General features: G+C 43.3%; 2 protein-coding genes across 2 annotated transcripts in view; one reads left to right on the top strand and one right to left on the bottom strand.

The window, feature by feature from the left end:
- Positions 1–4,303, top strand: part of WDR55 (WD repeat domain 55) — a 14,194-nt gene extending 9,891 nt beyond the window's left edge. Inside the window, exons 6-8 of the mRNA XM_018561897.1 lie at positions 596–695; positions 1,670–1,839; positions 3,971–4,303. Of these exons, the coding sequence (XP_018417399.1) occupies positions 596–695; positions 1,670–1,839; positions 3,971–4,301 (601 nt within the window). The 3' untranslated portion in view covers positions 4,302–4,303. The remainder of the gene's footprint in view (positions 1–595; positions 696–1,669; positions 1,840–3,970) is intronic.
- A 6,599-nt stretch (positions 4,304–10,902) lies between these two features.
- Positions 10,903–12,249, bottom strand: part of DND1 (DND microRNA-mediated repression inhibitor 1) — an 11,528-nt gene continuing 10,181 nt past the window's right edge. Inside the window, exons 4-6 of the mRNA XM_018561895.1 lie at positions 12,213–12,217; positions 11,453–11,545; positions 10,903–11,271 (exon numbers count right to left, since the gene is read on the bottom strand). Coding sequence (XP_018417397.1) covers positions 10,903–11,271; positions 11,453–11,545; positions 12,213–12,217 — 467 coding nt within the window. The remainder of the gene's footprint in view (positions 11,272–11,452; positions 11,546–12,212; positions 12,218–12,249) is intronic.

Below are 12,249 nucleotides of genomic sequence, written 5' to 3'. Positions count from 1 at the left end.
ACGTCTCGGCGGGGTGACACTCGGTTACCGCTCCGGGTGTCACCCAGCCTCGGGATACCCCTGCTTGGAGACCCACATTTTCACTCGCCCTCACTTTATTTTTACTCGCCAAATGCGAGCAGGCAAGTGGAAATTTTGAGCCCTGCAATAATATATGTATCTTGTTGATATTTTATTTTCAATATCTGCCAGCATTTCTGGTAAGCTTGAGAGGACATTTTCCTGCCGTGGGAAGGAAGGATCGGAGAGAAGTATGATTGGTTTACAGATCCTAAAGAAAAACCATTGGTGGAAAAAAAAGGAGAGAGGGAGAGAAAGAAAAAACTAAAGTCGAACACCAGCCAAAACATTTTGTTAGTGTTAGATAAGAGTGGGAAAGGTTTAGTACCTCTGTCAGGTTTTTATTGCTATCTATATCTTCATGAGGAAGCCATCGTATGCTACCCCAGACAAATGTGATGCGAGAGGTATTATTGAGAAGAACAATTACTTACAAGGGTGAGGTTGCTAGTGCCCATGGTGAAGGTGACTGCAACCTATAATAAATGCTTGTGGAGAAGTTGACACGCTTAATTTTTTGTTTGTTTGTTTGTAGTGGAGATGGAACCATGGGTGTGTTCAACATAAAGAGACGAAGGTTTGAGTTACTGTCTGAATACCAGAATGGAGACCTGACATCTATTTCTATAATGAAGGTTGGTACTGTGATGTGATGTATGTGATGTTGCTAATTGCAAGGTAGTGGCTTAGAGTTGTCAGCTTAAATCTTGAAAGCTTTTTACTGGCAGGATCTCCAGGTAAGAAACTTTGTCACAGATTCACAAAACATAAAAAAAAATAAAGTATGCAGTGAGACATGATGCCAAACCTAGTGAAAAAAAGCAAGGATGCAGCAGCAACTGTACAGTGACTTGCAGGACTGCCATTCTTTCACTTATTCAGCTGTGGATCTGTAATATGATTTCATGCAGATTAGGTTTATTATAACGCAGGCTGTTCCGGTTTTTCACTGCATAGTAAACCAGGTTGAGGATCACTTGGAATGCTATACTTGTGCTCAGCACCTGTTGGCTGTAGATGGTAAATGTGATCTGTTTGTATCTAATATTCCATATTTGTCCAAATTAAAATAAATATTTGTTTTCTCCTTAACTTGATATATGCCAATACCTATATATTGAGCTTAAAAGAGAACTATGGGGTAAGTGTTTTTCCCCATAGTTCTCTTAAGGGTTACGGGAGGATATATACTAGCGTCCTCCCGTGACCCAAAGCTCAGTATATCGCGAGCTATAGCTTGCAGTATACGGAGACCGCCACAGCCAGGACGGATCCAAACATTACTGTCAAGATCCACCCAGCTGCGTGAGTTACGGTGGGCTCTGCCTATCTAGAGTTAGAGCCAGCTGTACCTGCCCCCCCGTCCGTTCCTCCAGTCAGCGCTGGAGGATCGGAGCGGGGAGGGGGGGAATCCCTGCGGGGAGTGGTGACTTACAGTCACTGCTCTCCCCAGTGAGCGAGCGGCGGAATGTGTTCGCTCACTTCCCGATCTATTGAGCCGACGTGTGACCGTTTCATTGTCACAGGTCGGCTCAGATTCTCTGATCTCCCTTTTTAGAGATGCAATAATTTTAATGAATTTTATAAATGTATTTGTCATTTTATTTAGAGGGGCAAAAAAGTGGCTTGTGGATCAAGTGAGGGGACAATCTACCTGTTTAATTGGAATGGCTTTGGAGCAACAAGTGATCGTTTTGCAGTGAAGGCAGAGTCTATTGACTGCATGATCCCAGTTAATGATCATATTGTGTGTACTGGATCCATGGATGGTGTCATCAGGTCAGTAAAACAATTGGGGATATACTGAGCCTGGTAAGAAATGTCTCTCTAGAAAGTCTAGGGCTGCAACACCTAATCAATTAAATCATTAATAATCGATTATGAGAATAGTTGGCAACTATGAGAGAGAGAGAATTTTTTTAATGCAACCAATCGATTATGAAAATAAATCCATAAAACACAATATACAACAGAACATAGAAATGCTAGAGATAAGTATGGAACAGATATTATGTAGTATAGTATATACTGTATACTATATATGGATAAAGCATTCACTGCATGTGAATCTTCTTGGTGCATGTTTTTTTTTAAATAAATGACAGTGATCGATTCACTACTACATTCACTGCTTTATATGTACTCCATTATGTAAAGGATACTTGTGCCAGAGTAAATGTGCATTGTACAAGAAACAAGAGGATAGAAATAAAAACAAAGATTACAGACTGAAATATACATAAGAAGCTGTTATAATGGCATTTTTTTTACTGTTAAAGTCTTCCCCATAAAACCAGCCCTGAGGTCTATCACTGTCCTCCATTCTGCACAACTGAAAATTATTTTCTGAGCCTGTTCTGCTTTCTATTTGTCTCCTGACATCTATCTGAATGATACTTGCCTGTCTATGCACCCCTTGCTCTTGTTTACATAGAGTACCTGAAGTAAGAGGCTGTTTAAAGGAGAGCTATGGGGTGAGTGAATCATGTTGGCTCTATTGATTGGGAAGTGAGCAAAAACATGCCGCCGATCTGCTCACTTGCTAATCATCTCCCTGCAGAGTGGTGACTGTCACTCACGGCTCCCTGCAGGGATTCCCCCCCTTCCCCCCCTCCAGCGCTGACTGGAGAGACGGACGGGTGAGGGTCGGGCATAGCTGGCTGTGCCTCTAGATCAGGGGTGTCAAACTCAATTTAATCGTGGGCCGCATCAACATTATGGTTGCCCTCAAAGGGCCTGTAAGAGTATATAAATGTATCTAATCTTTATCATAATTGCCTCTGCATTCCATTATCACTGGTTTTAGTAATAACTTAATACCTATGTCTGAAGTAGAAGTTTAGGAAACGGCCTGGTGGGCCGGATTCGGCCCCTGGGCCTTGAGTTTGACACATGTGCCTCTAGATAGACAGAGCCCGCTGTCAATCAGCCAGCTGGGTGGATCTCGACAGTATTGTCGGTATCTGTCCTGGCCGCGGCGCTCTCAGTATATAGTGGGCAATAGCCCGCGATATACTGAGCTTTGGGTCACAGGAGGACGTTAGTTTATGTCCTCCCGTGACCCTGAAGAGAACTATGGGGGAAAATAGGGTTACTCCATAGTTCTCCTTTAATAAAACACATAGAGTGATTGATTGTAATGTTTATTACTCCTTCCTCAGCAGTCCCCTACCACTATGATTCTGGACTGAGAGTTTCCTGGCCTGGAGAGGATGATGTGAATACACAAACTGTTTTACAGATGTTTAGATTCTCATACTGTTTAACAGAAGCATGTAATATGTATAATTGATATAATGAGAATTATTGTGATGGATTCATAGAAGAGCTGCTTTCCTTTCTTAAGGAAGAACTCTGTGGCATAAATATTCTTAACCCTTGCATCGGGGCTACCCCCGGACTACAAGTTAGGTGCTCATTTTTGTCTAGGGACAAAAATAACAAAGTTATACTCACCTGAACTTCGTAGCCGGCTGGCATTTAGACCGGTACCTGAAGCCTCTCTTCCCTCTCCACTCTAGCGATCTCAGGTCCTCGGAAGTCATCACGTCCAATACAGTGTATTGGACGTGAGGAGGCCTAGGGACCTTCCATCACTGCAGTGGAGGAGGAGACAGGCTGAAGGTACTGGTCTAACAGCCAGTCGGCTGTAAGGGTTAGGTGAGTATAACTTTGTTATTTTTGTCCCTAGATGAAAACAAGCACTTAACCCTTGTAGTCCGGGGTAGCCCCAATGCAAGGGTTAAGAATATTTATTCCCTGAGTAGATGCTTTATTCAAATACACCAAGATGCCAGAGCACCAGGGAGTACGGCTGTTGAGATAATTAAGTGAAATAAAAAAGTGCCAAACGTTTGCACAATAATGTGCGGCAAAACTTTTTCTTTAGAATATATTTTTTTCTTTACAGGGCGATTAATATTTTACCAAACAGAGTGATTGGCACTGTGGGCCAGCATCCAGGGGAACCTATAGAGCAGCTGGCAAAGTCCTATGATGGCAAGTTCTTGGCCAGCTGTGCCCATGACCAGAAAGTAAAGTTCTGGGACGTTTCATCCATTGGGTCCATCAAAGTGGATGTTTACAGGAAGCGGAAGAAGAACAGGCAGTTGCCAGCCCTGAGCAAGAAGGCATTTGGAGGAGCGGATGACTTTTTTGCTGATTTGAATGAAGAGACATCAGAAAACAAAGAAGAGGAGGAGGCTGAAGATGAGGACAGTGATGACACAGACAGTGACTAAAGCAATTTTGATTAAGACAATCAAATGGGCCTTTATTGGATCTGTAATGTTCTTTATTTTATTCACACAATGGGACTATGTATATCAGCTGGGGAAAGGAAGTTACCTATAGCAACCAATTAATAGTGTAGGGTCTGTTTTCTACCCTGCTCATAAATGCAAGAAGGAAGGGCCTGATTGGTTGTTATAGTACCGCAGTCCCACATTCTGCAGTTTTTAGGTGGCCAGTAAAATTCCCGCCCAGGGCATTCACAAGTGCCCAGAATATGTCTTTATCTTTTCTGACTCTTCAATAAAGCGACATATTAAGATTCACTTCAACTGTCCAATCATTTCATAAGCAAATCCCAGTTTTCCTATTTCATTTGCACATGGTTGGATAATTGAATTGACCGTTCACACAATGTAAACATTCTTAAATCCTTTAGTAAACCAGCCTAACAGTATGCAAGTAATGCAACGGTCACATAAACCTGTAACAGGGTGCCTTGTGTGTTGGTAAAGAGACTTTCCCTGTGTTGGAAATCTCAGAACCATCTTCACTTGTTTCCTTTCCCATAGATCAGCGTTGGATACCCTCCCTGCGTGAATGTTGGATGTAACACTGCAGCATCAGGGTTGTAACAAGAAATTGGCAATGTTGGGATGGACAGGTCTCACTATGGCCGTCTTTAAGCACCAGTAACATTACTAAATATGTAACATATGTTCATGTATCAATGACATTATATTTTCGTGAAGTGGTCTAACATGGCAGCATATTGTTGTTTAAAAAGGAACTATGACTAGGTATACGTAACTTTTTTTCTTTTGCGTCCATTAAGGGACACAGGAAGTCTTCACTGCTTCGACACTTGCAAACCAAAAACTGTAGGCATAGCGGGATAAACACTTCCCCCCATCTCTACTACCAGCATGCTTACGTTTCCTAGTTTTATAGGGACACAGGAATTCCGCTATAGCCAGGTTATAGTACTGCCCACAGGAGGCCTGGATACTGGCAAACAGAAAAATTGTAAGCCAGCCCCCACTTATAACCCCTCCTCAACCAAGTATGTCTTAGTTTTTTTTTGCTGGTGGTCTAGATGGATATACTTCTTTGCTTCAGCTCTGCTGAGCAAAGATTAACCAATTTTTGCTGCTAGCTTGTTTTTCTTCTTTTTGGTTAGTGGATTTTTCTTCTTCTATTGACTCCAGGCAAGACTGCTCATCACACCACAAAAAACTGATTTCTACATAGCAGCTATAAGGATTGGCCCTTTCTCAGTCTGACTTTGGTAGCCATACCCAGAGCACTGTACTGGATGTGTAGGGCTAGGCTGCAATGTGATGCTTTCCAGACCTGATTATACTGGTAAAAGTTAAGCCACCAAGCACATTCCAGGTCCAAAGCTACAGCAAGACTCAACACTGGCAATGGCTGGGAAGATTTACTGCAAGGGCATTCAGGCTTAAGAACTGGTAGCTTCCTTATGATTTGCATTGCTGGGTGCCTTTTAAAATTCTCACCCACACTGGTTTCAGCTTCCTGAGAGTTAATTAACTGGGTGGAGTGTCGCATGCTTTCAGCAAAGAGAAAGCACAATCCTGCTCTTTGCTCCTGCTTGCAAAGCACCCCATCTATCTCCAGTGCATTCCCACTGCCCATCCAGTATGGCCTGGTCACCTCCAGCCCCCAGACCCTCATCAGCACCAGGTGCCTGGGTTTGTGAGAAACTGATGCCTTGCACTCTAAAGGTGGCCATACACTGTACAACCATCGCAAGACCTTAGTCTTGCGATGGTTGTAAAGTAATTTTAAAAAACGTACGATCTGCCCATCTTGGACAGGCAGATTGTACTCTCGATCATGGCAAGCCCGCCCCCGAGGGGCGGGCTTCCAATGACCGCAATGCTGAACGTGCAGTGTGCACAGCGGCCGTTCGGCCTTTGTCTCCCAAGCACCGTTCAAACCAGCCGAAAATCGCACGATTTTCTAGCGTGCTCCTTAGACAAAAGACGTGCGACCGTACAGTAGAAACGGTCGCAAGTCTTCGTTCACACTGCTCGATTCTGGTACGATCGTGGGATTTCCGTGAATCGAGCAGTGTATGGGCACCTTATGCCTAGTTGCATTACCCCCTCCAAGGACCCAACACACCTGTGGGTGACCCCAGCCCATATTTCCTTAGTGGGTCTGGGGACATCTACTCAGTATCCTCGGGGGAAACTGATGTCTGCAAGCTATAGTTTTTATAGTGTCTACGTCATCAGTGTTCCTTTATTTAGTATGGTGGGATTAAGTCTATGTCCACTTGAGACTTTTTGTCAGAGCCTAAACGTGCTCTAGAATCATCCCCTGCAGATGCCATGTCTGACCCTCCTAAGCCCTTATTGTAAGCCGAGCAACTGGTCACCATGACAGACTGCTGGGACTCAGAATCAGTCAAACTGAGGCACTGCAGTTTCCTACTATTACTTCAGAATTAAAAGGGGTTGTGTTGGACCCTATTCACGCAGTGTGTGCCATCATACATATGGACGGTCAGCCTTCTGCTTTAAGCCTGTGTTTTGAACTCTACAGCTGTCATTGATACATGAACATATGTTACAAGAAGCAGAGAGAGCACGAAAAAAAAAAATAACAGTAAGTACCTGGCTAAGGCTTTACAGGCAGCTAGAATCAGTCCTTAAAAAACCAGCCTGAACTGGGTGGTGGCCATTATCTTAATCCACCAAAGTGTGTGATTAGGTTAGTTCTCTCAAAATGGAACTTTCCACCGCTGAGTAGACCTTTGTTTCATGTGGAGCCTTATGCTTCAGTTGTGAGGGCTTGTTACAGACAACTAAACTAAGTCCCACATGGATCTAATGTACATACAGCACTCTGGTTACGCTGCTGGGGCGCTTCCCACACACCCAAGGAGCAGCTTACTCACTTGGACTTTCAGGGACATAATCTCTTTGGACCTGCATTTGACCCTTGGATCAGTAATGCCACAAGAGGACAAAGTGCTCCAGGAAAAATGTAGGCGGTCTAGGGAGCGGTCGGATGAATCTTACCCACCCCCTTCATCTACTGCAGTAAGCACTCTCAGAGCCTGACTCCTCGTCAGCCCATAGAGCTCAAACTCAGAGGTAAAGTAACCCCTTTGAACAGCCTTCTACATGAATATGCACCCCCACTTCTACAATTTGCCCTCGCCTCTTTACGATTCAGGTGCAGAGTACCCTTCAGCCCACAGACTAATTGTTTGCCTCTGGTGGCGCCCTTCAGTTGCTAGAAAGTCTACTTCGCACAAAGAGGGCTTTGCCAATCTCCAACCCTCCATATGGCTACGGGAGGACACAAACTAGCGTCCTCCCGTCACCCTAGGCTCAGTATACTGCGAGCTACAGCTCGCGGTATACTGAGACGCCGCAGCGGATCCCAACTTAGATGACGGGATCCGCCCAGCTGCGTGAGTGACAGCTAGCTCTGCCTATCTAGAGGCAGAGCCAGCTGTACCTGCCCCCTCCCGCCAGTCAGCGGGGAATCCAGCCCCTCCCCGTCACAGGATCGAGAGGCGAGCGAGCCCGGTATGTGTTCGCTCACCTCCCGATCTACTGAGCCGACCTGTGACAAGTCTCATTGTCACAGGTCGGCTAGAACTATGAGGTGAGTGAAAAGCACTCACCTCAGTTCTCCTTTAAAGGTTAAAGATTTCTTCTTCAATGGACTCCTAAAAAATGATTTTACAGTGAGTATAAAAAAAAATAATTCTAATTTTTAAGCTTAAGCTAAAAGTAGACTTTCAAATCATAGCAAATACTAAAAAAGGAGCAAGTGATCCTGTCAGAATTGCAGTCTGCTCCAAACTTCCTGTATTGAGCTGACATTACCACTGGTGTACTAAAATAATAGAAAAGGGAATAGTGTTTGAATTTGTTGTTACTGAAAACTGGACTCCATACAGAGTTCTAAGAGCAGGGGTGGTCAGTATATATTGTGCTACAGATAGATGTCTGATTGGAACTTTAAACCGTTAGGGGACATGCTGTATATTTCCCTATAGGCATCGAATAGCGTCTCAACTATTCACAATGCACTTGTGTTGCGTGCTAAAGTTTGGCAGCTCCGGTCAGGCTACACGTTGTTGATTTTGTTAAGGTATTATCTACTGGATGTGGGAAACAAGTCCTCAAAGTAAGTTTACAATCCAGCTGGAAAAAAAAAAACTTTCATAGCTTAAAAGCCAAACTTTTTTTTTTTTTTTTTTTTAATATGAGATAACTTGCCTTAAAATAAAAGTTTATTGAAATATTTTCCTACAAGTATCTTACTCCTTCTTGACAAATGTTAAGTGATCACTAAAATCATATTTATCTATTACTAAACATCTTGTGACTAGGCTTTTTTTTTTTAACCCATCTTATTAAAATGATAACTAATGCAGTGTGGATAGTTAATGCATGAAATGTTTAAAGCACATGGCAGGGAAAGAAAAACAAACCCACATGCAGTATATCTCAGCACTACATTTCCATGTTTTATGCTTAAGACCTTTAAAAAAAAAAAAAAAAACACTACACACACACTTACCCATTTTTATCTTGTATTACAGATTTTCTAAAATCTACATATCAAACGTCTTAAAACATTAACAAAAAAATAAACTAAAGTCTTAAGTGTTCATAAAAATGTACAAGCTGAAAAATACAAAATGTGTCAGGTGCAAAAAAAAAATTGCATATAAAAACATTATCTTTAACAAAATTGTGCAAGTGCAAAAACAGACACCAGCAAATGGCTTTCACAAAGTCTATTCACCATGTCTATCGCTACCCCCTACCAAGGGTAAAAACCAAACTGATACATGGTCCAGTTTCAGAACTTCAGTAGTTATGTGCTATTTGTACTGCAAGTGCAACAGAACTTATTTAGATACAATTATGCTTTAGTGATTAAATATCTATATTTACATAACACTATAAAAACATAAAACCAGATTATCCAGATCTTGAAAAAGCGATGGCCACTAGTCACCGACATACCCTGAAATGCAAATAAACATTGGCTGTGTAAAAATTGTACAAGTAGAAGAAAAAGCCCAAACAACTTACATGAATATCATTCTATGTATTAACTACATGCAGATAAGAAAAAAGTGTAAAGAGGGGGGGAAAAAGGGGGGGTGGGGGAGAATGGGAAGCAACTGCCAGACTTCAGAGGACCTCTAGCCCCCAGGGCCTAGAATCATCCTTCAGAATAGATTAAAATTAACTCCAGGATATTTTACAAAATATATTCAATTAAAAAGAAAAAAGGACACAGCTCTTGCAAGTCTAGACCCCCTGAGCTGTCAAAACAAATAGCAGAGAGGCGAGGTGAGTCACTGCTGCCTCTCTGCTATTTTCAGCTGTTAAATACGGGATCGCAAATTGCGGTCCTGTATTTGCATGTAACGGCTTCATTCTTTCATTACTGAAAGGAAGAAGCTTTTACAAAAAGCTTAATTATTTTATTAATTAATGCCTCAATACTGAGACATTCATTAATGACTGTTAATGCTGAGAATCAGCAAATACCGGCATTACAAAGCCTGATATAACTCGTCACGTACAGTGTACGTGGCCAGTCATATAGGCACAAAGTGACAAGACGTACACTGTACGTCTCCCGTCACGAAGGGGTTAAAGAATAATTAAAGCCTGTTTTTTGCTAGCAGTAGATCTATGCAAAAAAAAAAAACCCGCTTTAACAGAGGTTTATACTCACCTGTGTCTTCCCTACACGCTCCCATCCGAAAATGTGAAGATCCTCTGGCGGCCACAAAGCACCTTTGGGCGGGCGCAGTTCACATTTTTGTCTGGGACGCGAGGAGAGACACAAGTCTATGGACGCATGCACCCGCATGCAGACACCGTGGGACAGGAAGTGCAAGCTCAGAGGAATCGGCGCTGGATCTGAGACCCGCAGCGCTGGAGGGACAGATGAAAAGGACAAGAAAGATCGGATTAAAGGAGAACTATGGGGTTAGGGCTTTTCCCCATAGTTCTCCTTAAGGTAACGGGAGGACACAAACTAGCGTCCTCCCGTCACCCTAAGCTCAGTATACCACGAGCTACAGCTCGCGGTATACTGAGACGCCGCAGCGGATCCCAACTTAGATGACGGGATCCGCCCAGCTGCGTGACAGCTGGCTCTGCCTATCTAGAGGCAGAGCCAGCTGTACCCGCCCCCTCCCCCTTCCGTTCCGCCAGTCAGCGCTGGCAGATCGGAGAGGGGAATCCAGCCCCTCCCCCTGTCACGACAGAGAGCTGTGACAGGATCGAGAGGCGAGGGAACCTGGTATATGTTCGCTCACCTCCCGATCTACCAAGCCGAACTGTGACAGTCTCATAGTCACAGGTCGGCTAGAACTATGAAGTGAGTGAAAAAGTGCTTTCATTAACATTGGGGGGGAAATAAAAAAAAAAAAAATAGGACTTTAATGTCACTTTAAGGATGCGAGAGGAGTGCAGAACATACAATTGGGCTTTAAAACCTACAAGTCATATGTATCCATCTATAATCTGCTACTAAAAGCAAAAACACACATCTTCCTGATTCAATCTTTCCCATGTGGATTTTGGGGTTCTTTTATTTACACGCATACCACTCACCTAGTTTCGCCAGTATCCTTAATGCAACAATTTCTTTTGCTTGCTCATACTTGTCAGTGGGGATGAGTTTGTCACCAATCAACCAGGCATATCCAGTAAATGGATCACAATAGTTTGGTATGGCTACCTGATACCAAAACCGCAACCATCCACATGAGCCAAGACGGAGAAACTTGATTTGGTAAACTGGCTGAGCCAAGCCGAGTTGGTCACAGATGAGGCGAAGGCACTCGACACCCCTGGGTGCAGGTTCCTTATTTAAGCTCATACAAGGGACACTGGAATGAGGCTCTAGAAAGGTCTGGAAAGATATTTTTCTCTTGTGCGTCTTCTTCAGCCAGCTTACCTGGACACGGCAACCAAAGAGTAAACGGGAACCTGTGAAGACATGAAACTGATCAGTGAACTGACCAATTTAAATACAATTTTAAAGAAGAGCTCCAGGTTCTAGAAACATTAACCCCACCCCCGCACTGCAAGGTTAACTGCTCGTTTTTCTCTAGGGGCTGGAAGAAAGAAGTACTCACCTGATCCTCTGTCCTGCGGAAGCGAGGACCCTCCGCTCTAGCTGTGGTATATCCCTTGGTGTCCTCATATTTAGTACAGATGAATAACCAACCCTGCAATAAATGTGATTACGTCAGCAGGACTTAAACTGCCAGAGCCCAGTGGAGAAGAGACTGCGGGGACCAGCGTAGCAGCCAGTTGGAACCAAGGATCAGATGAGCTCATCATCACCTAGACCAAAACCGACATTAACTCTTGCAGTGCGGGGGTAGCCCCATTGCAAGGGTTCATTTTTCTACAACCTGGTGTTTTTTTATTTTATTGGGCAACTATAAAATATTACTTATTTGGCCATCTTGCCAGCTGGCTAAGCTCTAGGATGCTTTTCACATCATGCAGTACTGAAAGTTAGAAGTTTCTATCACATAAAGGGTGCTACAAAAACTGATCTAGTTCTGTCTCCTTAGATCAGCCTCTCAAAACAGGGTGCCTTCTGGCTTCCTCAGGGGTGCCAGAAAATGGTCACATGGTATGGTGCAAGTGGGCCGTCCACTAGTACAAAAACAAGGCACTAATCCAGAGCGATCCATTCAGAAAAGGGCGCAAGTTCAACTCCACCTCCTGCCATCTACCATGTGTTCCCCCTTAAAATCCATATCCGTCCCTCATTTCGGATAAGGTTCTGGGTATTGATTTTGAGGGACCAAAATGTTTGTTTTTGAAGCTTTTACATTTTAAAATTCAGTGCCTTGAGAATTCTGCATACCTTTAAAATGGTACCTTCACTGGAGAAAAAAAAAAAAAAAAAAAAAAACAA

The sequence above is a fragment of the Nanorana parkeri genome, unplaced genomic scaffold (genome assembly GCF_000935625.1).
Source record: "Nanorana parkeri isolate BGI_ZX_2015 unplaced genomic scaffold, ASM93562v1 scaffold550, whole genome shotgun sequence".
Taxonomy (NCBI): Eukaryota; Metazoa; Chordata; class Amphibia; order Anura; family Dicroglossidae; genus Nanorana; species Nanorana parkeri.
Note: the sequence above shows the minus strand (reverse complement) of the source record. Positions and strands in the feature narration are given on the sequence as shown.